The 25,948-nt window shown below is 51.9% G+C and overlaps 1 protein-coding gene across 2 annotated transcripts in view; it reads right to left on the minus strand.

Moving 5' to 3' along the window:
* Positions 1 to 6: 6 nt before the first annotated feature.
* The window catches only part of PPIL2 (peptidylprolyl isomerase like 2), a 29,059-nt gene continuing 3,117 nt past the window's right edge, over positions 7 to 25,948 (minus strand). Inside the window, exons 3-21 of one of the 2 annotated variants that reach the window (XM_079763186.1) lie at positions 20,141 to 20,186; positions 17,796 to 17,858; positions 17,061 to 17,112; positions 13,888 to 13,939; positions 11,080 to 11,171; positions 10,181 to 10,270; positions 9,167 to 9,242; positions 8,289 to 8,449; positions 6,700 to 6,775; positions 6,051 to 6,157; positions 5,569 to 5,658; positions 5,245 to 5,278; positions 4,524 to 4,641; positions 3,170 to 3,226; positions 2,510 to 2,582; positions 2,344 to 2,406; positions 2,116 to 2,255; positions 1,796 to 1,917; positions 7 to 712 (exon numbers count right to left, since the gene is read on the minus strand). In XM_079763186.1, coding sequence (XP_079619312.1) covers positions 1,821 to 1,917; positions 2,116 to 2,255; positions 2,344 to 2,406; positions 2,510 to 2,582; positions 3,170 to 3,226; positions 4,524 to 4,641; positions 5,245 to 5,278; positions 5,569 to 5,658; positions 6,051 to 6,157; positions 6,700 to 6,775; positions 8,289 to 8,449; positions 9,167 to 9,242; positions 10,181 to 10,270; positions 11,080 to 11,171; positions 13,888 to 13,939; positions 17,061 to 17,112; positions 17,796 to 17,858; positions 20,141 to 20,186 — 1,487 coding nt within the window. In that variant the 3' untranslated portion in view covers positions 7 to 712; positions 1,796 to 1,820. Of the gene's footprint in view, positions 1,006 to 1,795; positions 1,918 to 2,115; positions 2,256 to 2,343; positions 2,407 to 2,509; positions 2,583 to 3,169; positions 3,227 to 4,523; positions 4,642 to 5,244; positions 5,279 to 5,568; positions 5,659 to 6,050; positions 6,158 to 6,699; positions 6,776 to 8,288; positions 8,450 to 9,166; positions 9,243 to 10,180; positions 10,271 to 11,079; positions 11,172 to 13,887; positions 13,940 to 17,060; positions 17,113 to 17,795; positions 17,859 to 20,140; positions 20,187 to 25,948 lie in introns of both variants that reach the window. The other variant, XM_079763187.1, reaches the window with a different exon arrangement.

Consider the following 25,948-nt stretch of genomic DNA (forward strand, 5'->3'; position numbering starts at 1 on the left):
TGGGAATTTTTCAAAAGTCCTTTAATTTACCTGATGACCTCACCAGGTACTTAAAAAATCCAAGTGCTTTTAATTTCTGGAAAACTACAATTTAAACTCCAAAATAACCTACAGAATGTAAACCTCATTTGTCAAAGGCTCTGGGCCGACCTGGGGGCCGCTCCGTGGGGCCGCAGCCCGGCCTTGCCCGGAGTCCACCCTCGGAGCTGGACTGCCAGGCGCGAGCACACAGCCTCCCTCCGCCTGTGTCTGTGTGAGGTTCAGAAATAAAGCTTCCATGTCCGGTGTCTCCTTTGCAGTAGCAGGTGCTGAGGGACAGGCCCTGGGGCCACGCCGCTGCCACGGGAGCACAGGGTCTCCTCCCGCAGCTCGGGCCTGTGCTCCTGCCACACCCCCACCTGCCGCTGCCACCTCCTGGGTCTGCCAGGCTCTTGGAGACCGGGCTGGTGCAGCCTTTCCCGAGTGAGTTCGCAGACGTCTGTAGCTCGGAGGGTGGTGTGAAGGGGTCGTGAAGCAGCGCGGGACCTCTGTGACTAAAGGTGCAGAGGAGCGAGACAGCTGACGGGCACAGTGGAGCCACCGTGAGGCCAGCAGCTGTGGGAAGGTGACTCAGCGTCGGTGTGGCCGTGCACGAGGGCCGGAGGAGGCAGGTGAGACACGGGCTTGGGCCTGGTGTTCAGCATCAGAGCTCGGGGAAGAGCCAGGGTGCATTCTGGAAGTAAGAACCGTCGAGACTTACTGACGGAACTGAGGTTTAGGGTGAGAAACCAAGGATGGAAGGGAGTTCGAATTTCAGCGTGCTGAGCGGGAAGTGGTGGTGGTGGGCTGTGCTGACCCGAGGACCTCAGCATTGAGAAGAGGTGTGAGGGGAACGGGGACCTTTCAGAGCCCCAGGGTAGAGGAGACGGCTCCCGGGAGGAGGCAGCTGTCCCCGGCTTCTGCAGGCACTTGAGGAGAGCTGAGGTAGTGTCAAGGTCAGGAAAAGGGAAGCCGGGCGAGCACAGGCTGCAGAATGAACAGAAAACAAGGGTGGGTGGGCAAGAGGAAGCTTTTTGGAAAAACAGGGTCAGGGAAGGGACCTTTAGGTTAGGAGATGCCGGTACGGCTGCCCGGAAGCCCTAAGAGCTGGGACCAATGGCCAGGTTTGAGTTCACGGATGGGCCCTGAGGGTGGGAGGAGGTGGGGGCATGCCAGCTGGCTGGGGTCTTCTGCACGTCCTTCAGGAGCCAGCTGCCCTCACCCAGGGGTGGTCTTGTCACCAGCCTGAGACAGAGAGGTGTGCAGTCCTGGGGTAGAACCCAGAGCAGGCGTGCTTGGGCATGGCTGTGACTGCCCATGGTCCTTGCTGAGCTGGACCCAGCAAACCCAAGCAAGAGGGGTAGAAAGGTTTTTGGACGTAAAATCTAGGCTCCAGTCCAGGGTCCTCAAATCACCGGCATCAGAAGCCCCCACGGACACAGATCTCAGAGCCGAGCCCCGCTTCCGGGTCAGCCTCTAACAAGGTTTGGGGTGAGGCCGCTTGGCGGGGACCACATGGAGTAAAAATAGTCCCGAGAAGATGATGGAAGTGGGAGGTGATGGTAAGAAAACTGGGATCAGGAGACAACAGCCCTTCCCGACCGGACCCAGTGGTCCCAGATGTGGGCTCTGGCGGGGCCAGGACACTGCATTGGTGAGGGATGGGGAGGCCCATGGGCTCCTGGGGCAGGAAAGGGAACCCAAGCAACAGGCAAGGGCCGGCGTGTGCAGGCAGAAACCTCAGGGTGTGGAAAGCAGCCCAGCCCTGCGTCCCTACCGGGGTCCGAGCAGCAGGCCTGCGGCTACCATGTGCTGAAGTCCTTGAAGCCTCCACTGGGCTTCTTCTTGGCCACGGGGACAGCTGCGCTGGTTGATGGCTCCTCATCAGCTCCACGTTTCCTGGGGAGAGAAGAGGCAGGCGCCAGCTGCTGTGGGGGCCAGGCCCGAGCTGGGAGCCACGTGTTCCACATCACCCCCACCCCGAGTCTGATCTCTTCAGCTGCACCGAGGCCTCCCAGCTCCCGCTCACTGCTCAATCCCCGATCGGCAAGCACATGGACGCACCCTGCAAACGGACACCAGCTCCCCCCCACTCACGTGGCTGCCGGGTTGATATACTTGCCCACCCCCTGGCGGTATGTGGGGGGGCCCTGGCTCCCAGGCTTGGACTGGCTTTTCTTCGCTGTGCTTTCGGGGGCTGCCTCCGCGAGCTGTGTCTTCTTCCGCTCCTCAGCGATCTGTGGTGGAGCGGGATGTGGCTGACCCGGAGCCCCTCAGGCTGCACAGGGCTCCCCGAAGCCCTCCCCATGGGGCCACTCTCCTCACCTGAACATCGGCCTCCTCGTAGGGGTCCACAAACACCGTGGTGGAGTCGATGCGGATCTCCTCCTACAGCAAAGGGAACCCGTGAGCAGGGCTGGCAGGAGACGGGACCCCATGCCTGCCCGGCCCAGCCTGAGGAGCAGACTCTGTTCTCCTGGGGCACACATACCTTAGGGCGGTCAGTTTTGGGGTCACTCTCCACATTCTCCATGGCTGTGAGTGTGTCAAAGCCCCCAACAACCCTGCAGCAGAGGGAAGGGTGCCTCTGAATATGCCCTGCTCAGGGCACCCCAAAGGCCAAGTCCCCACAGCGTGCCAGGAAGAGGGGCTGCAGGCCCATGACGGCCTCACAGGCAAGGGCGCAGATTCACGAAGACCCGCGGGCCAGCACAGGACTGTGGGCCAGCACAGGAGGGGCCTGAGAGGTGAGGCTTTACTAGGACACAGCTCCCGCTGCTTCCACTGTGTGGCTGCTCTTTGCTACAACCACAAAGCTGAGTGAGGAGTGAGACAGAGACCATAAGGTCACCAAGCTGGAAACTCCACCTGGGCCTTACAGGATGGAGAGAAAGGTGGTGCCCAGACCTGTGATTCGGGATCTCCAAAGGAGAACCTGAGGGGCTGACTGGGCAGGACAGCCACCCGGCAGGGCTGGAGCTGCGCTCTCCTTAGCCAAGGTCCCCTGGCCAACACAGAAGCCCCAAGTCCCAGTTCTGCATGGCTGTGACCTTGGCAGGGCCAGGCCTTGGGAAAAGGCAGTGAGAGGCTCCAGCTGGGGAAGGAGCCCGCCCTCCCAACACCCCCGACCTCATGCAGTAACTTCTCTTACCGCCCGAAGATGGTGTGCTTCTTGTCGAGGTAAGCGCAGGAGCGAAAGGTGATAAAGCTGGGAAAGAGGACAGGAAGGTCAGGAAGAGAGAACTTCCCCACTTGGCCCCCAAGGCCGCTGGGCACAAACCAGGCCACACACACACCCTGCCCCAAGCCTGCTCTGGGAAGCTGCTCACTTGTGTGCACGGCCCCCTACCTGCCTATCTAGAGCAGGCTGTCCACCAAGGTGCCACCAGGCGACTGGGGCCTCTGGCCACTTGGGAGAAATCCCAGTGCACAGCCGCCAGGAAGGGGCAGGGGAGGCTCAGGCCCAGGCACTATGTCCAGAGCCTAGAGGCAGAGGCTGCGCTGGAGATGGCGCAAGGAGAAGAGCAGAGCCCATCCACCGAGAGACTAAAGGACCACGGACTCTGAACCAGCAGGAAGGGGGCAACGAGCAGGACAGGGAGTCAAGACAGAAGCAGGTGCACATAAAACAACACTGACCTAGAACATTTCACTTCCGATCTGGCATACAAATGGGTGGAATTAAAAAGGGGACATCTGTAACACTTTCAATAATAAAGGTAATTTTTTTTTAAATGGGTAGAATTAGGCCCTGGCCGGGTTGCTAGTTGGTTAGAGCATCATCCTGCTATATCAGGGTTGCCGGTTCAATCTCAGGGTACTTACAAGAATCAACCAACGCACAGACAAATAGAACAACAAATCTATGTTTCTTTCCCCCTCCCTTCCTCTCTCTAAAATCAACAAATGGATTTAAAAAATGTTTTTAATGGGTGTAATTAAATTCCCAACTACACTAACATGGATGGTGGGGGAGAGGATGTGACTAGAAGGGTCTTGTCTGGGAGTGAGGTAGAGATATGAACTTTAGACTTTAAATAGATGTACTTGATTTAAGGCTAGAAGTAAAACATCTAACTTCAAACCAGGAGAAAGGGGAAAGGAAGAAATAAAAAATATTTTAAAAGGTTCATCAGAAAGCACAGAGATATTAGCAGTATAACTGGAAAGTTAAGTACTTAAGATTCTCAGGTTGAATTAAACCAAAATCTAGGTGTGTGCCTTAAAAAGCCTTACAACTTCCCCAAGCTGAAAGGTGAAAAGATGGAAGATATCAGACAAGACACGAGGCAGAGTGTTCCAGGGCTGGTTACTGTGCACGAAGCCACTCCCCGAGAAAACCGAGAGGCTTGGGGACAAGGATAATGGCAGACCTGGTGGAAGGCCATCTCCCCAGTGGGGTGCTGCACACCTTCCTGGTTGGATTCAGGGCAGAGCTGAGGGGGGAACCTGCAGGGAGCCCGAGCGTCCTCCCCGGCCCATCCCCTAACCACCCAGCAACTCACAACTGAGACTTGTTGGTGTTGGGCCCCGAGTTGGCCATGCTGAGGATGCCCCGGCCCGTGTGCGAGAGGTTGGGCCGGAACTCGTCTTTGAAGGGTTTTCCCCAGTAAGACTCCCCGCCTGGAAGAGGAGGAGCATGGTTGCAGCAAGGACAGCTGGGGCCTAGCTGGGTGCAGCCAGCAGGACGCAGCCCAGCTCCAGAAATCTATGCCAAGTCGCAGGGGCACTGCTGGGACTGGGTCTGGGTCTGGGGCACCTTGGGAGGGCATCCCTGGCGCTGAGGGCCCCTCATCAGCAGCCCCCAGGGCCCTTGAAGCCCCTATGTGGGGTCTGGCCCTGAGAATGAAGTAAAGGGTGAAGGCCATGGGCGAGGGAGTGGGCCTGGGCCCCAGCAGCTGACAAGCTGAGAGCGGGGGGGGGGGGGGGGGGGGGGGAGGAGGGGCGGGGAGATGGACCGCCTTTGAGAGAGCAGCCAGACATCTGGAGACTAGGGGGATAACCTCCCTCTGCCGTGGGCCCCCTGAAGCATCCCTTGGTCCACTGACAAAGACGGGTGCCTAGAGGCCTGTGGAGGAGGCAACATGCTCCCCTCCATCTCAATGAGAACAGGAACGTGCCCAAGGTCACCTACGCCACATCTGGAACTCAGCATGTCCCACCCACCTACCCCCTCACGGCCGATGGGGCAGCCAGCTGCCCAGGGAACCCAGCACCCGTACCTACCCGTGCCTGTGCCAGTGGGGTCACCTCCCTGGATCTGCAAGAACAAAAGCCAGTGAGCAAGCCATGCCCGCGACCCCGCTGGCCCTTCCACAGCCCCATTGCCCACAGCCGGAAGCAACCAGATGGACTTAGAGGTGTCAGCTCTTGGTGAGGGCAGAGGCCCTGCCAGGGCCTATCTCTGCACAAGCCCAGTGTGGCCAGGCTGGGTGCTCAAGGGGTGAGTCTGCCGTTTCCCGGTCTCTGAGAAGGGGCTCCCACGTATGGCAGAAGTCACCTCCAGGATGCATCTGGCCTCGGAGGCCAGCATTGACCCAGGTCACTCACCACGAAATTCCTGATGGACCTGTGGAAGATGGTGCCGTCGTAATACTGCTTCTTGCAGAGCTTGATGAAGTTTTCGCAGGTTTTTGGTGTCTGCAAAATAACCAGATACATCTGTGAGGCATGAAGCAGCCAATGGGGCGTGCCAATGCCCCCCAAGCCCTGACCATGCAGTGGCAGAGGGTTAGCTGCCCAGCGTGAACACAGTAAGGACCAAGCTGCCCAGCCCAAGTGCGAGGGCCACAGGGAGACGCCAGCAGAGCAGCAGGGGCGGGGGGCGGCGGGGGGTGGTGCCAGGTGTGTGTTCACCGCCCAGGCTGGGGCCGCGGAAACTCAGCACACGCTGACAGGGTCCCTTCTGGGGAGGGCCGTGGGGCACACCCCTAGAGCACAGAATTTTCTACTGCGAGCACACCCAGAGTGCAGCTCCATGCTTAAGAGCCTGGGACAACCCTGGGCGGGGGAGGGACGGCTGCCACACCCACCATGTCGCAGTGCAGCTCCAGGTTGAGGTCGCCCCTGTTGGTGTGCAGCCGCACGTAGCCCTTCTTCTTCACAAACTGGTAGCGCAACACGTCCTCGTCAATGGCGGCTGCAATCAAGCAGAGGCCCAAGCTCTGTGCCTTCCCTCGCCCTGAAGACCCGCACCCACACCAGGCAAAAGGCCTGGAACTGGCCCAGCTCCGAGGAAAGCCCAAGGGGGTGCCCTGGCTGAGCACGGGGAGGCTGAGCAGTTAAGGCGGGGACGCTAGGAAGGCCTGGACCCAGGGCAGGAGGGGGGTGGAGACGAGAGGGTTGGGGACCTGACCTGATGAAAATATAAGAGGAAGAGAGCTTGGTGGAGGGCTAGGATGCCCATGGGCAGCCTGGGAAGAGGAAAGGGGGGGGGGGGGCTCGTTCACAGGCAGGACACGGCATGGAGAGGGTTCCTGCCACAGGCCTAGCTCTTACTACAGCATCCCCCATTGCAGACACAAGCACACCTTCAAAAGGGCCTGTGCCCTGACCATTCCTGAGCTGCCTAAGAGCCCACAAAACCCAGACACCACGGAGCGATGCCGAGGACAGGAAGGGAGGGCACCCGCCTCGGCCACTATGAGGCAGCACTGGTGACAGAGGAGGGAAGGCAGCTACCTGCTTCGTGGGTGGTCTCTGGAACCATGGCAGTGGAGGTGAAGGAGGCGCTAACCTTCCCAGTGGAATAGTGGGCCTGCGGAGAAAACAGGTGGGCGCATCAGCAGCGCCTGGGAGGCCCGGAGGCCGAGGACGTGGGAGCAGCTTAGGCCCCTGCTCGTGCTTCTCCTCCAGGAAGGCATCCGTGGCCACGACCCAGATACACCAGGAACCGCCTGGGGACAGGGTGGCCCAGCCGAATTGGCCTTTCCCTAAGGCCCCAAGGAACGAGGGACTCTACTTTCCTTTTAAAAGTTTTCAGTGTCGCCCTAGCCGGTTTGGCCAGTGGATAGAGCGTCAGCCTCCAGACTGAAGGGTCCCAGGTTAGATTCTGATCAAGGGCACATGCCTGGATTGTGCACTTGATCCCCAGTAGGGGGCGTGCAGGAGGCAGCCAATCAATGATTCTCTCGCATCACTGATGTTTCTCTCTCTCCCTCTCCCCTCTTCTCTAAAATCAATAAAAAATATGTTTAAAAAAATAGTTTTCAGTGTCTACAATAAACACATTTTAAATCAGGAAAACATAAGCCCCAATAAATATTTTTTCATCCTAGGCAGAAGGGAAAAATAAAGAGGGATTTCTCCCCATCAGAAGGAAGTACACCAAAATGCTAAGAGCTTGTGTGTGCGTGGTGGAATTATGAACAACAAACTTTTCTTTTGCAAATTTTCCCGAATACTTCTTTAAGGAGGGAGCCTCAGAGCCCCATCTCCCCACCGCCACAGCCCAGCTCTCCAAAATGAAGAGGGGAAGAGGCAGATTTGGGGCCTGACAGACCGTGGCACAAATCCTGGTGCCATCACTGCCAAGTGAGCACCTCAGAGCCAACTCCTGGGTATTGTGAGAAGCAAACCTGACTGCCCAGGAGGGACGGGCACCGCACCACTTGTCCCCACCTCAGCACTACGGTGCCCTGAAACACCGCCCTCTCCCTTTGCTCTGGGCACCAAGGACCAGCTCTGTAGGGCAGTGACTCCGCACCCCACGGGGCATCCCCTCCCACAGGCCGCATGCCTGAGGCTACTGTGTCACGTGCACCAAAGCCCCAGGCACTGTCCACCAGCATGTCTGTCCCAGGATCCCCAGCTTGGGCTAGAGCATGAAACAGACCCTACATGGCCCTAGCTTGTTTGGCTCAGTGGATAGAGCATCAGCCTGCGGACTGACAGGTCCTGGGTTCGATTCCAACCAAGGGCACATGCCCAGGTTGTGGGCTCTGTCCCCAGTAGGGGGCATGCAGGAGGCAGCTGACCAATGATTCTCTCTCATCATTGATGTTTCTCTCTCCCTTCCTTGCTGAAATCAATAAAAATATATATAGAAAAAGAAATAGACCCTACATGGCTGGGGGCCACCTTCCCTGCACGGCTCCCAGCACCCACATCTGTCGGCCCCAGCCTCCTCAGTGCCGCTGTCCTCTGGGCCCCCAGGGGTGCCTTGGCTCGGGGTCCCAGCTGCTTCCCCTCCGACTATCCAGAACCACTCCTAGGCGCTCTGATGGGCGGGTGGCTTGAGCTGGCAGCTGCGCGCCCCGCCACCTACTCACCGCATTCAGCTTGTCCACCTTCTTCTTCTCTGGGACTTTCATGGTGGCCGCCAGGACCTCATCCCCCTTGAACTCCTTGTAGAGCTCCTGCAGTGTTTCTCGGGTCTCGGCATTGGTATTTTTCAAATAATAAGATGGGTCCTGTTTGGCCTTTTCTTCATCTACAAAACAGCATGGTGGCCCTGAGCAGCTGAGCCCCAGGAATGTCCCCAGATGTGCGTGATGGGAAAAAAGGCCAGAGCTGGCTACCCCAGCAGGTCCCGGACCAGGACACAGGCCAAGCCTCCCTCACAGTGACATCTTTGTAGCCGCTGCAAACCCAGGGAGGTAGTGTAGGGAGAGAGTGAAGGAACAGCCCAGAAGGGCAGCACCACCCGCCAGGCTTCTGCTGGAGTCAGCTGTGGTCTGTCCCTGGCCCAGCCTTGGTCCCAACAGTGTTCAGAAACAGCCCACACCACAGCTGGTGACCAGCTAGCTCAGCAGTACCCACCTACCTGCCTGACCTCCTGTCCCTGTAGTGAGAACAGAGACAACTTCTAAGGAGCAAAGACGGCCCCATCCAGGCACCGGAGGGCCTGGGCGAGGAAGCAGCCCCGAGGGCCCTGGAGCAGGGTCTTGAGAGGGGAGGCCCAGGGGTGTGGGCCTCGTGGGCACTCAGGCGTAAGGCCTGGCTGGCACCCACCACATCAGGCCCTGTGGGCAGGCGTGGGCCAAGGTGATCCTGCCAATCTCAGCGCAGGAGAAGCTGAACGCCAGCTTGAGAAATTCCAAACTTGCCTCAGCTCGATCAAGACTCTGGCCCCAGGAGGGCTTTGGAAAGGGAGCATGGACCTATTTCCCCCAACCCCTGGCACCCAGACCACCCCTGATGTTCATACCTGGGTCTGTTATTTTCATGTTATTCTTAACATGAAAGAAGTTGGAGACGTTGAATTTGTCCAAATTTGTAGGGTCCTAGGGCAAAAAACACGTGCAGCGGAGTGAGCCCATGTGGCCGCCACAGGCAGCAAAGGACAGGTGAGTGGCATGAGGGTCCTGGGGCCAGGAGGGAAGAGGCCTGTGGCTGCCCGGAAGCCTGGGGGTCAAGCAGGGAACAAGGGAGCCAGGGAGAGGGCTCTGTCCCGGGCAGGGCCATGAACAGGGGTGGGGTGGAAACTGCAACAAATGGATGGCTACTCCCCAAACCGCATCTGCATCTCTCTGGCACAAGGCTGACAAGCATCCCTTGCTGTTAGACAGCCACAAGACAGATGGGGGTCTTCTCGAAGGAAGGTGAGCAGATATGCCGTGCCCACCTCCAGGACTCCCACATGCTATCCCGTACTCCCTTCAGCCTGGCTGCCAGACAGACCCCACAGAGCTCGGGCCCTGGGGACAGCAAGCCCACTACATTGGAAGCAATGTGTACTGACCTCCAATTAGAATGGGACAAGCCACAGAAGGGATTGTCGCCATCTAAGTCACTCCTGGATTTTCTAAGTCCATGTTTTTCATGAACTCACCCAGGATTCTCTGACACCACAGGGGTGCCTTGTGCCCAATGCTGAGGTACAAAGCACACACCTGCCCCCACTCTCAAGAGGGCAGGTGGAGAGCGAGGCCTGCAAAGAGGCCACTCTGTGCCGAGATGGCTCTGGGGGGCCCTGACAGCAGGGACAGGCATCAGAGGAGAAGTGGGAACCAGACTGAGGAAGCGGCGTGTGCGAAGGCCCATGTGACTGAGAGTGAGGAGGGCAGGAGGTGGGGGCACGGTCAGTGGCAGCTGGGGAACCTCGACCAGACAGGTAGCAAGGAGGAAGCCACTGAACCTGGGTGGAGAGGTGGGGCTGGCAGAGGGCAGCCGTGCCAAGGTTCTCTGGCCCCTCCTGAAAACACAGGGGATGGGACCGCACCTGGAGGGTGATGATGTCCTGCCGGGAGAAGGGCTCGTCAGTCAGCAGGTCTCGGAAGTTCTTGGCCTTGATATTGAGCTGCTCCACTGCCTGTGGCCAGGAGGAAGCGGCTGTTACCGTGCCTGTCCCCAGCCCGGCATCAGGAGCCTACAGCCCGCCCGGACGACGGCACCATCCAGCATGAGGAAAAGGACAGAACCACCAGGCACCCCCCACGGGCTCAGAGCCATGGCCCTGCCACTGAGGGGGAAGCTTGTTGAGCCCCAGAAACTCGAAGACTACCCTCTGAGCAAGGTTCCTCACAGGACTCTCTCATGACACGTCTTACACATCAGCAAACAGGTTCAGCAAGGCCACCCACCTGTACCAAGCCCCTGAAATCCATGCACACTCGGACAAGGTGTCACCCCCAGAGTCCCTAGAGCCACGCTGGCCACCTGGACCCTGCCAGCGGCCAGGGACAGGCATGAAGACAGCTGAGAGGCCGCCCTGCTACATGGAGCCCACAGCCCTGCGTCTGTGCTCTGCTGGCACGCAGGGCCTCCTCTCCCCACACCTGCCCACCAGCCACATCTGCTCCTCTTGGGGACTCCTCCAGGAACTGGGGGGGCTCAAGACCCCCTCGAAGCCCTGGAGTGCCCTCAGAGCACAGGGTCCCTCCCAGGGCCTGACCAGTAAGAGTCTGCTGAAGACGCCTGTGGGGAAGACCCCTGGGTACAAAGAACTTCCCAGGCATCAGGTCCAGAGGCCACAGGAAGGCCTGCCTTTTCTAGGCTGTGCTGAGGCTCTCAGAGTGTCGGCTCCACAGGGAAAGGCTGTGCAATCCCCGAGCCCAGACCAGGGCTCCCAGGAGCAGACACCTAAAGAGCCGGTAGGGGACACAGTTCCCGAGAACCTACCTCGTAGGCATAGACATTGCCGGTGGTTCTGATGGCCACGATGTGGGTGTTGTTGGTGAACACGGTGTACAGCACTGGACAGTGGTACTTCTCTAGGGAGAAGGCAGAAGCCTGCATCAGTATGCCCAGAGTGGGGCCCAGAGGGCTGGCCAGCTGCTTAACCCCCCTCCTCCAATCCCCACATGGCCTTCCTCAGAGGTATCTGCCTCATCAGCCCAGACCACCACTGGCAACATTGCCCTGGCCGCCTCCTCCACTGCAGACACTGCCACGTCCCTCACCCTGTCGCCTGGGATATTGCAACAAACTCCTGCTGCTCCACTGACCCACCAACTCCCTACAGGTAGCCAGGAGCCTGTCCAAATAAGTCCCAACAAATAAACTGCAAAAAGGCGGGGAGGAAGACTTCTAGATCAAGAGACTTAGAGATTATCAACTACCTATTTGTGTGAACTTTTTTAAAATATATTTTATTGATTTTTTATAGAGGAAGGGAGAGGGATAGAGAGTTAGAAACATCGATGAGAGAGAAACATCCATCAGCTGCCTCCTGCACACTCCCCACTGGGATGTGCCCGCAACCAAGGTACAATCCCTTGACTGGAATTGACGCTCTATCTACTGAGCCAAACCGGTTAGGGCTTGTTAATTTTTTAGATTGTTAGAGTAGTTAGAATAGTATTGTGATAACTTTTTTTAAGTCCTTATCTTTCAGACTTAAGTATTTAAGCATGAAATGATACAATGTCTCAAACTTGTTTTAGAATCACCTAAATAGCCTGGCTAGCATGGCTCAGTGGCTGAGCATGGACCTATGAACTAAAGGTCACAGTTCGATTCCCGGTCAGGATGCATGCCCGGGTTGCAGTCCCAAACCCGTGTGGGGTGTGTAGGAGGCAGCTGATCACTGGTATCTCTCTCTCTCTCTCTCTCTCTCTCTCTCTCTCTCTCTCTCTCCCCCTTCCTCTCTGAAATCAACAAAAATATATTTTAGCCCTTGCTGGTTTGGCTCAGTGGATAGAGCATTGGCCTTCGGACTGAAGGGTCCCAGGTTCGATTCCAGTCAAGGACACACACCTCAGTTGCAGGCTCCTCCCTGGCCCGGGCTCTGGTTGGGGCTCGTGCAGGAGGCAACCAATTGATGTGTTTCTCTCACATTTATATATATTTCTCTGTCTTTCCCCTCTCTCTTCCAATCTTTCTAAAAATCAATGGAGCCCTGCCAGGTGTGGCTCAGCGGTTGAGCATCAACCCAAGAACCAAAAGGTCACCAATTCGATTACTAATCACATGCCCAGGTTGCAGGCTATCGATGATTCTCTCTCATCATTGATGTTTCTCTCTCCTTCTCCCTTCCTCTCTGAAATCAATAAGAATATTTTTTAAAATAATAAAAATCAATGGAGAAATATCCTTAGATGAGGATTAAATATTTATAAGTAAATAAAAATCACCTAAGCAGGCACTCAGTAAATAGTTGCTGAATGAGATACACTGTAGACCTCTCCAGATCAGCTGATCTCTGAGCAGGGAGGCCCACAACACTCCGCCATCAGGACGGAGCTCTCTGACCCCAGGGACTGTCCCTGAGTCGCTAAGCTTCTGTTTTCCCAAGGCCTTTCACTCATCACTATGAACCAGCATCTACTAAAAGCCAGGCTCTAGGGTCAGAGAGTGTCAGACGGGCCCCAGCCTCAGCTACTTCAGCATCTCTCTAGAATGTACACACCCAGTGAGCATGGACACCAACCTTGACCATGGCATCTGCATGGGCCAAAAGAACCATGCCAGGCCAACCAAGAACCGAGAGCAAGGTCAGTGCCCTCAGGGGTTGCCTCAGCGAGGGCATCTGGCCAGTGAGAGGGTGTGTAGCGAGATAAAGCAGGAGGGTCCTGGCTGGGCTGGGCTTTACGACCAGTGGTGAGCAGCTCAGCCTAAGAGCCACCCAACAAACCTGTCAGACCCGCACAGCCCTGCCCAGCGGCCTGCCCTGGCCTCTCAGCCTGCGCAGCTTCTGCCTCCAGCCATGAGCAGACCTGAGACACAGGGCCCATCTGTGCCCACAAAGGCCCCCAGAGGCCCCCTGGCCCAACTGCCTCTGTGGGAAGAAATACCCAAAACCCAAGGTTTCACTCCTCCACCCTCAGCTTTAAAAGCTACCTGGACCTTTAAGAAAAAATTGTGTTAGCCCAGCCAGTGAGGCTCAGTGGTTGAGCGTCGATTCCCAGTCAGGGCACATGCCCAGGTTGTGGGCTCAATCCCTAGTGTGGAGTGTGCAGGAGGCAGCTGATCAATGATTCTCTCTCATTATTGATATTTCTATCTCTCTCTCCCTCCCTCTTCCTCTCTGAAATCAATAAAAGTACTTTTTTTAAAAAAGAAAAAGAAAAAAATGTTAGCCCTGGCTGGTTTTTCTCAGTGGTTAGAGCATCGGCCTGTGCACCGAAGGGTTGAGGGTTCGATTTCCAGTCAAGGGCATGTAGCTTGGTTGCAGGTTCGATCTCTGGTCCCGGTCGGGGCATGTGCAGGAGGCAACCAATCTATGTGTCTCTCCCACATCGATGTTGCTCTCTCTCTCTCTTTCTCTCTCCCCCACCCTCCTCTCTCTCTAAAAATCAATGGAAAAATATCCTCAGGTGAGGATAAAAATATAATAAAAAGGAAAAAATTATGTTGCCTCTTTGAGAAATTAAAAGCAAGTGTCTAGCCTGATCAGAAGGGAATGACTGGTTGTGCAGAGAACGTGGCGTGAGGCAGCGGCCAGGTTCTGCAGGCCAGTCCTTGAGTTGGCTGTACGAGATCTCTTACCTTCACTGTTCTTTGCAAAGTTCAGTTTGATCAGGGACCGCACATCCAGTTTCTGGAAGAAGTAGAATTCATAATTAATAATAATAAGTGGCTGATATGAATGCCACTCCAGAAAGACAGTAGCACCTGCCAACACAGCTGCCTGCCAGGGTCACTGCTGAGGCTAGGTGACACAGACAGACTGGAAAAGTCTGACCATCTAAGCCTTCAGAAGAGGAAAAGGCACAGGTGCTGACCCAGGGCCCCAGGACACAGTGACTAACCCAGAGAAGGGGGCTGCACAGTGGAAGCCCAGCCTCTGAACCAGCAAACCGGCCCCAAGCAAAGGGGTTGACATCCAGCCTGAAGGCCAAGCCTGAGGGGCAGATTTCTTTATACTCTGTGAGGTTTAGACAGTTTCATGGCAAGCACTGATTATTTTTGAAATGGAATTATTTTGTCTTGGCCAGTGTTGCTAAGTGGGTAGAGTGTTGGCCCCTGCACCAAAGGGTCACGGGTTCGTTCCCAGTCAAGAGCACGTACCTGGGTTGGTTTGATCCCCGGCCCCGATTGGGGCGTGGGCAGGAGGCAACCAATCTATGTGTCTCCCTCACATCGATGTTTCTTTCTCTCTGTCTCCCCCTTCCTCTCTTCTTCCCTACCAGTCTCTCTAATAATCAATGGAGAAAAAAAAATCCTTGAGTGAGGATTAAAAAAACCACAAATGTTTGTTTTTTTTCAGCTGGGTGGTGTTTACCTTATTCTCCTGTTGTGTAACTATTTAAGAAAGATGAAATATTTTAAAAAGTAGGGAAAAGGAATAAATATACCCAAATGCTAAGAGCAGTTGTGATGGGATCTCTATTTCTGTTTAATCCTCACCGATGTTTATTGATTCTACAGAGAGAGAAAAAGAGAGAGACAGACAGACAGACAGACATCCACTGGTTGCCTCCCATACATGCCCTGACCAGGGATCAAACCCAAAACCTTCCTGGTGTATGGGATGACACTCCAACCAACTGAACCACCCAGGACTGGTGGGATGTTCCATTTTTTAACATTTCTGTGTGTCTACAGTTTGCCTCTTCTACAGGAAACTTCACAATAAAACAAAGTCCCGGCAGCCAGAGGAAAGCAGCAGCCCTGGGGGGTAGGCCTCAGGTGGGGTACTGAAGGGGGCTGTGGAGAGACCCTGGGACAGGCAAAGCTGCCCCTTGGGAGCACCTAACTCAAGGCTCATGTCCCTGTAGCCACTGTCACCCAGGTGGGGTGGGCCCAGCCCTGCTACACAGGTCCCAAACGAGACACTGGGTGGGTGTTCCAGGACTGGGCCCCTGAGCCAAGCTCCAACCCTGTGTCCTCCCTCTCCTACAGTGGCCAGTCCACCAGCCCCACACCTCTTTTATTCAACTACTAGAGGCCCAGTGCACGAAATTCGTGCATGGGTAGGGTCCCTAGTGGCTGCCGGCTGTGGGCAGGGGCCTCCCTTCCCTGGCTGCTGGCTGGGGCCTTCCTTCGTTCCACGCCACCCCCTGGTGGTCAGCGCACATCATAGCAAGCGATCAAACTCCCGGTCGGTCAAACTCCCGAGGGGTCACTTTGTATATTAGGCTTTTATATATATACTAGAGGCCCAGTGCACGAAATTCGTGCACAGAGGGGGGGTGTCCCTCAGCCCAGCCTGTACCCTCTCCAATCTGGGACCCCTCGAGAATCCAGTGGGATCGGGCCTAAACGGGCAGTCGGACATCCCTCTCACAATCCAGGACTGCTGGCTCCCAACTGCTTGCCTGCCTGCCTTCCTGATTGCCCCTAGCCGCTTCTGCCTGCCAGCCTGATCACCCCTAACCACTCCGCTGCCAGCCTGGTTAATGCTTAACTGCTCCCCTGCCAGCCTGTTTGCCCCCAACTTCCCTCCTCTGCCGGCCTGGTCACCCCTACCTGCCCTCTCCTACAGGGTTGATCACCTCCAACTGCCCTCCCTTGCAGGCCTGGTCCCTCTCAACTGCCCTCCCTTGCAGGCCGGGTGCCTCCCAACTGCCCTCTCCTGCTGGCCATCTTGTGGTGGCCATCTTGTGTCCACATGGGGGCAGGATCTTTGACCACATGGGGGCAGCTATATTGTGTGTTGCAGTGATGATCAATCTGCATAGTACTCTTTTATTAGATAGGATAAAAGTGACAACATATATATAGACTCCCACACACCTGTGCAGGTGAGCATTAGACTCCAGGACAGATGATGGGGTGCTTGCTCCAATGCTGCTCCCACCAGATAAGATAGCCCTTCTCACTTGGCCAGCGTAGCTCCATCCCCCAGTAGGAGGCATGCTGGAGGCAGCCATTCGATGATGTTCCTCTCTCATTGATGTTTCTTTCTCTCTATCCCTCCCTCTTCCTCTCTCTATAAAAATCAACAAAAACAGCCCTAACTGGTTTGGCTCAGTGGATAGAGTGTCAGCCTGTGGACTGAAGGGTCCCAGGTTCAATTCTAGTCAAAGGCACATGCCAGGGTTACGGGCTCGATCCCCAGTAGGGGGCATAAAGGAGGCAGCCAATCAATGATTCTCTCTCATCACTGATGTTTCTCTCTCTCCCCTCTCCCTTCCTCTCTGAAATCAATAAAAATATATTTTAAAAATCAATAAAAACATTAAAATACAAAAAATAAAAATAAAATGGTGCAATTCTGAAAAGAAATTTGCCAGTAGCTACAAAAACAGAAAATGCATCCACCCCATGACCCAGCAGTCCCAGGACAACACTCATGTGTATGCCCAAAGAAGCATGAACAAGGGTGGCCCTGACCACTGTTTACAACAGCAGGTGACCTCAAATCCCTGCAGTACCCCCGCATGAGGACAACACAGCCACCACAGAACAAGGCAGGGCTTTATGCACTGACACACTCAGATCCCCAACACACTGCAGGATGAGAAAGCAAGGTACAGAGGAATTCACGCCTGGGAGCGCACCCATGGCCCAAAGAAAGATGTACACCTGTACACACGTGTGTGCATGTAGGAAACATTTCTGGAAAGGAATGCGTGTACAGGGAGAAGCACAGTCCCTCACTGTGCCCCATCAATCGTCCTCTACTGCGCCTGTGTGTACATGAAAACCACAGAATCAAAGGACAGGCGATAGGACAGCGATCACTGGCATCACTTAAATTCCTGCACAACCCTTACCTCGCCGTTGCTGGGGTTGGTCCCGTACTTCTTAAGCCAAGGAATGATGTTCCTGAAGGGAAGAGAACAGAGAGCATCGGCGTGATGGGCAGGTACAGCACAGCCAGGAGGCTGCTTCTGGGGACGGCTGCGAAGGGGCTTTGCTCTGCTCACTTCTGGGGCAGAAGCCAAGGAGAGGAGCGCCTTGCCTCATCAAAGGAAACGGGCTATTACTGGAAATGTGGTTCAGAGTACATTCAGGGTTTTTACTGCAGTTATATATAAACAACACAACTAGCAAACAAAGATGTACACATATGTTGATAGGTCCATAAAATGAGATACTGGACCACCATCAAAATTATAATTTCCAGCCCTAACTGGTTTGGCTCAGTGGACAGAGCATCGGCCTGCGGACTGAAAGGTCCCAGGTTCAATAAGTGAAAATGATTTAGTTCATTAATATTCTAAAACAAGTACATGAGTGGCAACTACAACACTAGGACCTCACTTGGGCGGGGGGGGGGGGGGAGGTCAATGCCACTCCAGGAAGACAGTAGCACCTGCCAACAAAGGTGCCTGCCAGGGGTCACAGCAGCATTGCTGCTTCATCTCTGAGGCCCTGGCAGTCCCTCCTGGGTCCCCAATAGACCTGCCCAGGCCCCCCAAACCCCCAGCTGGCCCCACATCCCCTACCTGAGTAGATATCAACAACCTCACCCCATTTGTTAGCTCAAAAGTCAAGGGAGAACTCACAGCAAGTCAAAGACGACGCCTTCAGGGGTGCAGACCGGGTAGCTGAAGGGCTGCAGAGAGAGACTGAGAAAGGACATGGTCACTCCTGGTCATGCAATGGACTGGCCGGGCCACTCCCACATGGCTCCTATGACTTCTCCCTTTGCCTCTCCTTCCTTCGGTCATTCCTCCACCAACTCGGGTGCTCCTCTGCACAGCCTGGGATAGGTGCCAGCACAGAGGGGACCCCCATATCTCTGCCCCTCAGAAGCTCCCAGCACAAACCAGTAAGTACAAAGCCAGAATTTCAGCAGCTGAGGAGAGGGTTTAGGGAGAACTGCAGCCTAGTGCTCTCCACACCCTGTGCTGTGATGTCATACACGTGCGATCATGTTCAAGCCCAAAGGAGCTCCCTGGAGGGGGCCTGGGAGAGGCAGGACTGGAATAGCAGCCATAGGCAGGCCACACTTTCCTACTGAGAACTGCCCTCTCCCATCCCAAGAAGCTCTGGTGGGCTCTCATGATCTGGGGGTGCCTGCCTGCTCCTGACCACAGACTGTGCACACAGTTCTCCCCATATTTCCTAGGGGCGTTCACATGATTCAGGCAAGACCTGAGGCCCCAGGAGCCCAGGGTAAGTTCTAATATGTGGATGTGGGGTAGAGGGGCCTGCAGAGGCCCAGACTACCACAGGCCATTTGCCACCTCCAGGAGGGTCTCCTTAAGAAAAGCAGAGCCCACCGATGAAGGGAGACCACACCTGGTGGACTTCCTTGGGCCAATACCCTTTTTCCTGCATGGGATTTCTGTCCCTAGCCATCAAAAGCCCTGGCTTGTTTACACATTGGTCACCTGTAAGTTTGGTCAGCACGGGTCGGCCCCCAGGACCTAGTCAGCCTGGCAGCATGGGGGATACCTCCATGGATGTTGCCCCAGAAGCCCTCATGGTGTAATCTCACCCCTTTCTCTCTGGCCCAAAAGTCTACTCTAACCTAGTGGGACTAGGACTGTTGAACCCCAGCACATAGCGGGCTGTGGGGTGGGCAGGTCCGGTGGTCCCCTTGGGCCTGAGTTTTCTAAATTCGAGCTATGGTGCTGCTGGTGCTGCTGGGGGCTGACCAGAGCAGGACCTGACACCAAATCAAGCTCCAAGCAGCACGAAATGTACATACAGCTTCGCCCAGACACAACCTAAAGGCACATTCTCAAAGCGCATTTTTACCCAGAACCCAATGTAGTTAAAAATGAGCGAGACACAGATCAGAGACCTCTTACAGGAACTGGGAACCAAGGATGAAAGCATTTCCATAAAACCAATTCACACCCAATCTGATTAAGACATTCTCATGGGCTGATGACAAAATCTGGTGGGTTGGGAGAGAAATGCAGCCAAAGATACCTGGGTCTCATTTGTTCACCCTCCTGAGTAAGTGCTTTGAGCGGGAAAAGCCCTCACTCACCACTGCATGGGAGCCTCCTGGGGGGCCCTGGGCACACCCAGCGGCTGCATCCCTGGACCTTCCTGGCACCCTGTGGTGTCTGGCTGACCTGCCTCAACTGGGCACTGGGATCACCAGGAGAGCTTTATCAGCTCTCAAGGATCACTCTGTCCTATGGAATCAGAACTCGGGGGATGAGGAGGAATGCTGTGCAGACATGCATGTGTACAGACCAGAGATGACCATGGCTCGAATTTAGGAAACGCAGGCCCAAGGGGACCACCAGACCTGCCCACCCCACAGCCCCCAATGTGCTGGGGTTCAACAATCCTAGTCCCATTGTTTCAGCACACCCAGCTTCTGTTCATACACATACCAACTGGGGTGGGAAGAAGCCTCTGAGTGGCTCTAAAGCTGGGTCCCCCCCACTCCCACCAGTGACCTGCACTCCCCAGGGAAGGGGAAAGGGGCTCACAGTATCATGACTATTGCAGCTGTCGTTACCACTTGGACTCTGGACCAAAGGTAAAGTGTGAGAGGCCCAGGTCCACAGGAGACCACTGGGCTCACACCTCAGTGGCACCACTGCCTGGATGTGACACTGGGCAAGGCACTTCGCTCTGCTAAGCACTGATTCTCTCAACTGTAAAACGGGCTTAACAACAGAGCCTACCCACATTGGAAGGTAAGACTGCGGTTAAAAGGACAATGTACTTGTAAACACACACACAGAATAAACAGAAAAGAATCATTAGTTCTTATCATTGTTGAGTCACCTCCTCCCAGTTCAGGGAAGATCTGGGGAGAGGGAGGCGGAGGGACACAGACAAAACCCACAGCTGCATCTCCAAGGATCAGATTCACTGTCAAATAACTGAGTATCAGAGAACTATTACAAGGGAAAGAGTAAACTCTCAAAACTCTTACCTGCAGTGGTCAAAAGGTAAACGACGAAAATTTGTTTGTGGGATATCTGTTTAAAACAAAAATAAGAGACAGAAAATTTATTCTGTAAAAATTTCACCTATGTATCCCTATCAACAATTCAATTACATTTTAAGAAAAAGTTCATGTAGCCCAGCCTGCGTGGCTCAGTGGTTGGGTGTTGACCTATGAATCAGGAGGTCACAGTTCAAGTCTCAGTCAGGGCACATGCCCAGGTTGCAGGCTCAATCCCCAGTGGGGGTGTGTGCAGGAGGCAGCCAATCAATGATTCTCTCTCATCACTGATGTTTCTATCTCTCCTTCTCCCTTCCTCTCTAAAATCAATAAAAATATATTTTTTTAAAAGAAAAAGTTCATGTAAATTACCTAGTGCAGCAATTGCTTTGGATTAAAAACTTTCAATAGATAGAACCAAAGCACATGGGATACATCAGGAAAGAACTTAAGAGAAAAAAGTGCCCTAACCGGTTTGGCTCAGTGGATAGAGAATCAGCCTGCAGACTCAAGGGTCCCAGGTTCGATTCCCATCAAGGGCATGTACCTTGGTTGCAGGCACATACCCAGTGGGGAGTGTGCAGGAGGCAGCTGATCGATGTTTCTCTCTCATCGATGTTTCTAACTCTCTATCACTCTCCCTTCCTCTCTGTAAAAAATCAATAAAATATATTTAAGAAAAAAAAAGAGAAAAAAGTACACACCGCATACCTCAGAGACACTGCGAGTTCGATTCCAGACCACCACAATAAAGCGAATATTGTAATAAAGGGATTCAAAGTTTTTGGTTTCCCAGTGCTTATAAAAGTTATGTTTATACTATACTAGTCAATTAAGTGTATAATAGCAAAATGTACTGTAGATATATATACCTTAATTAACACATACTTTATTGCTAAAATTATTAACGATCATCTGAGCCTTCAGTGTGTCATAAACTTTTACCGGGTGGAGGGTCTAGCCTTGATGTTGATGACTGCTGACTGATCAGGGTGGTGGTAGCCAAAGGTTGGGGTGGCAGTAACAATTTCTTAAAATAAAAAACCGGTTTGGCTCAGTGGATAGAGCGTCGGTCTGCGGACTGAAAGGTCCCAGGTTCGATTCCGGTCAGGGGCATGTACATTGGTTGCAGGCACAATCCCGGTGGGGGGTGTGCAGGAGGCAGCTGGTCGATGTTTCTCTCTCGTCGATGTTTCTAGCTCTCTGTCCCTCTCCCTTCCTCTCTGTAAAAAATCAATAAAATATATTTTAAAAAATAAATAAATAAAAATAAAACAACAGTGAAGTGTGCGTCATCAACTGACTCTTCCTTTCATGACGATTTCTCTGTAACTTGCAATGCTATTTGACAGCATTTACCCACATAACTTCTCTCAAAACTGAAATTAATCCTCGTTAACCCTGCCACCGCTTTATCAACTAAAGGTATGTAATATTCTAAATCCTGTTGACACTTCAAAAACCACTTTCTTTGCTCATCCATAAGAAGCAATTCCTCATCCATAAAGTCTTATTATGAGATTGCAGCAATTCAGTCACATTTTCAGGCTCTAATTCTAGTTCTCTTGCTCTCTCTACCACATGTGCAGCTACTTCCTCCACTGAAGTCCTGAAGCCCTCAAAGTCATCCAGGAGGGCTGGAATCAACTTCTTCCAAATGCCTGTTAATGTTGATATTTTGGCTTCTTCCCATGAATCATGAGTATTCTTCATGGCATCTGGAATGGTGAATTCTTTCCAGAAGGTTTTCAATTTACTTCTGCCCAAATCCATCAGAGGAATCACCATCTACTGCAACTATAACCTTATGACATATATTTCTTAAATAATGACTGGAAAGTAAAAATTACTTTCTTGGTCCATGGGTGGCAGAATGAATGTTCTGTTTGCAGGCATTAAAACAACATTAATTCCATTGTATATCTCCATCAGACCTCTTGGGTAACCAAGTGCATTATCAATGAGTAGTGATATTTTAAAAGGAACCTTTTTTTTTTGAGCGGAAGGGCTCACAGTAACTTTTTTTTTTAATTACTTTATTGATTAAGGTATCACATATTTGTCATCAACCCCCCCCCATTCCCTTCCCAAACCCCCACACACGCATGCCCCCCTCCCCCTGTTGTCCGTGATCACTGGTTAGGCTCATATGCAAGCACACAAGTCCTTTGGTTGATCTATCTCCCTTGTCCCCACCCTCCCCTACCTTCCCTCTGAGGTCTGACAGTCTGATCAATGCTGTTCTTGTTCTTCAGTCTATGTTGTTCATCTTTTCCCCTAGATGAGTGAGCACATGTGATACTAGGAATACACTTATAGGAACTGAAAATGAGACAAGCAATAATAGTTATGCTGAGAGGCAAATGAATCAGTCTATAGTGAGTTTCTTTCTGGGCCAACAGTTCTTTTGAGTCTCACAGTAGACTTTAAATCTTTAGTAAGCCGTGTTGTAAGCAGATGTGCTGTCATCCAGGCTTTGCCGTTCCATTCACAGAGCACAGGCAGAGTAGATGTGGAATAATTCTTAAGGACCCTTGGACTTTCAGAATGGTAAATGAGCATTAGCTTCAATTTCAAGTCAACAGCTGCATTAGTCCCTAAAAACAGAATCAGCCTGACCTTTGAAGCTTTGAAGCCAGACATTGACTTTTCCTCTCTGCATATTAAAATTCTAGATGGCATTTTTTTTCCAATGTAAGTATGGTGTGTCAAGTAATAGCACTGCCCTCACCTGGAAGCTGGTTGGACATGCAGTCCCAGACCTTCTGAATTATAGTCTGCATCATTTTAACAAGATCTACAGGTGATTCATACTCACATTAAAGTTTCAGAGACCTTAGCACACTTAGCCTTCAGAAGATATTACTGACCCAACAGAAGATATTATTGTTTTCAATTACAGAAACCAAGACAACGATTTTTCTCAAAGGAAAGATGAGCTAATGTATTAAAACAATCTAGGGGGGGGCGGGGAGCAAACAAACAAAAGCCCAAGTCACCATAACAAATATAATTTTAAAAAAGTCTGAAATATTGCAAGGATTACCAAAATGGGACACAGAGATACAAAGTGAACAAATGCTGTTGGAAAACTCACCCCCAGACTTGCTCAAAAAATAATGTCTGCAAAATGCAATAAAGTGAAGAGCAATAAAATGAGGTATGCCTGACCTTATTATCTTGATAAAGAAAAAAAGGTTATTTTAACCTACGTTAATAAAAACACACCAAGATTGCCCAGCCGGTGTGATTTAGTGTTGACCCAAGAACCAAAAGGTTGCTGGTTCAATTCCTGGTAGGGGGCATGCAGGAGACAACTAATCTATGATGTTTCTATCTCTCTATCCCTCTCTCTTCCTCTCTCTCTAAAAATCGATAAAAACATTAAAAAATATATATTTTTTATCCGTTTGGCTGGTGTGGCTCAGTGGTTGAGCATCAACCTATGAACCAGGAGGTCACAGTTCGATTCCCGGTCAGGGCACATGCCGGGTTGCAGGCTTGATCCCCAGTGTGGGGCATGGAGGATGCAGCCGATCCATGATTCTCTGTCATCATTGATGTTTCTCTCTCCCCCTTCCTCTCTGAAATCAATAAAATACTTAAAATATATATTTTTTAATCCAAATTAGAAAGGAGAAGTAAAACTCTCATTATTCACAGATGACATGATATTATACACAGAAAACTCTAAAGACTCCACCAAAAAACTACTAGATTTAATAAATCAATTTGACAATGTAGCAGGATACAAAATTAACACCCAAAAATCAATGGCTTTTTTTTAAACACCAATAATGAATTCTCAGAAAGAGAAACTAAAACAATCCCATTTACCATTGCAACAAAAAAATTAAGATACTTAGGAATAAACTTAACTAAGGAGGAGAAAGACTTGTACTCGGAAAACTACAGGATGTTGAAAAAAAAGAGAAAATATAAACAAGTGGAAGAATATTCCATGTTCATGGATTGGCAGAAATCAACATCATTAAAATGTCCATACTACCCAAGACAATCTACAGATCCAATGTAATCCCTATTAAAATACCAACGGCATATTTCACAGATCTAGAACCAATACTTCAAAATTTTCTATGAAACCAAAAAAGACCCCAAATAACTGCAGCAATCTTGAGAAAGAACAAAGTTGGAGGAATCACAATACCAGATTTCAAGTTATACTACAAAGCCACCATAATCAAAACAGCCTGGTACTGGCACAAGAATAGGCATATAGATTAATGGAACAGAAAAGAGACCTCAGAAATCGACTCAAGCCATTATGCTCAATTAATATTTGACAAAGGAGGCAACAGTATACAATGGAGTCAAGACAGTCTCTTCAATAAATGGTGCTGGGAAAATTGGACACACACATGCAAAAAAATGAAACTAGACCACCAACTTGCACCATACACAAAAATAAACTCAAAATGGATAAAAGACCTAAATGTAAGTCGGGAAACCATAAAAATCCTAGAAGGAAACCATAGGCAGTAAAATCTCAGACATCTCTCATAGCAATATGTTTACATATCTCCTAGGGCAGTGGTCGGCAACCTCATTAGTCAACAGAGCCAAATATCAACAGGACAACGATTGAAATTTCTTTTTAGAGCCAAATTTTTTAAACTTAAACTTCTTCTAACGCCACTTCTTCAAAATAGACTCGCCCAGGCCGTGGTATTTTGTGGAAGAGCCACACTCAAGGGCCAAAGAGCCGCATGTGGCTCGCAAGCCGCAGTTTGCCGACCACAGTCCTAGGGCAAAGGAAACTAAGAAGAAAATAAATAAATGGGACTACATCAAAATAAAGCTTCTGCACAGCAAAAAAAAAATCAACAAAATGAAAATGGAGCCCACTATATGGGAGAACATATTTGGCAATGCTACATCTGATAAAGGATTAATATCCAACATATATAATGAACAACTTAACAAAAGGAAGACAAACAATCCAATTAAAAAATGGGCAAAGGACCTAAATAGACACTTGGCAAAGAGGACATACAGATGGCCAAGAGACATATGAAAAAATGCTCGAAGTCAATGATCATCAGAGAGATGCAAATTAAAACAATGAGGTATCATCTCACACCTGTCAGAATGGCTGCCATCAACAAATCAACAAATGACAAGTGCTAGCGAGCATGTGGAGAAAAGGGAATCCTAGTGCACTGCTGGTGGGAATGCAGACTGGTGCAGCCATTATGGAAAACAGTATGGAGTTTCCTCAAAAAATTAAATATGGAACTGCCATTTGACCTGGTGATCCCACTTCTAGGAATATATCCTAAGAAACCCAAAACACCAATCAGAAAGATGAGTGGATAAAAAAACTGTGGTACATTTACACCATGTACTATGCAGCAGTAAAAAAGAAGAATCTCTTTGAGACAGCATGGAGGGACCTGGACAGCATCATGCTAAGTGAAATAAGTCAGTCAGAAAAAGACAAATATCACATGATCTCACTCATACATGGAATCTAATTAACAAAATAAACTTATGAACAGAGTGGATCCAGAGACATGCAAGCATGGAACAGAGTGCGGAATCTCAGAGGGAAGGCGGGGGAGGGTGGGTGGAAGGTACTGATGAACAAGAACAGACCCAGAAACAAGGAGGCATGGATCAGACTGTCGGGCCTCGGGGGGAGGGTAGGGAAGGGTGGGGGTAAAGGGGGAGATCAACCAAAGGACTTGTGTGCAGGCATATGAGCCTAACCAGCGGTTAAGGACAACAGGGGGGTGGGGGCATGTGTGGGGAGGGGTGTGGGATGGGAATGGGGGG

This window comes from Cnephaeus nilssonii (assembly GCF_951640355.1).
Source record: "Cnephaeus nilssonii genome assembly, chromosome: 22".
Classification (NCBI taxonomy): Eukaryota; Metazoa; Chordata; class Mammalia; order Chiroptera; family Vespertilionidae; genus Cnephaeus; species Cnephaeus nilssonii.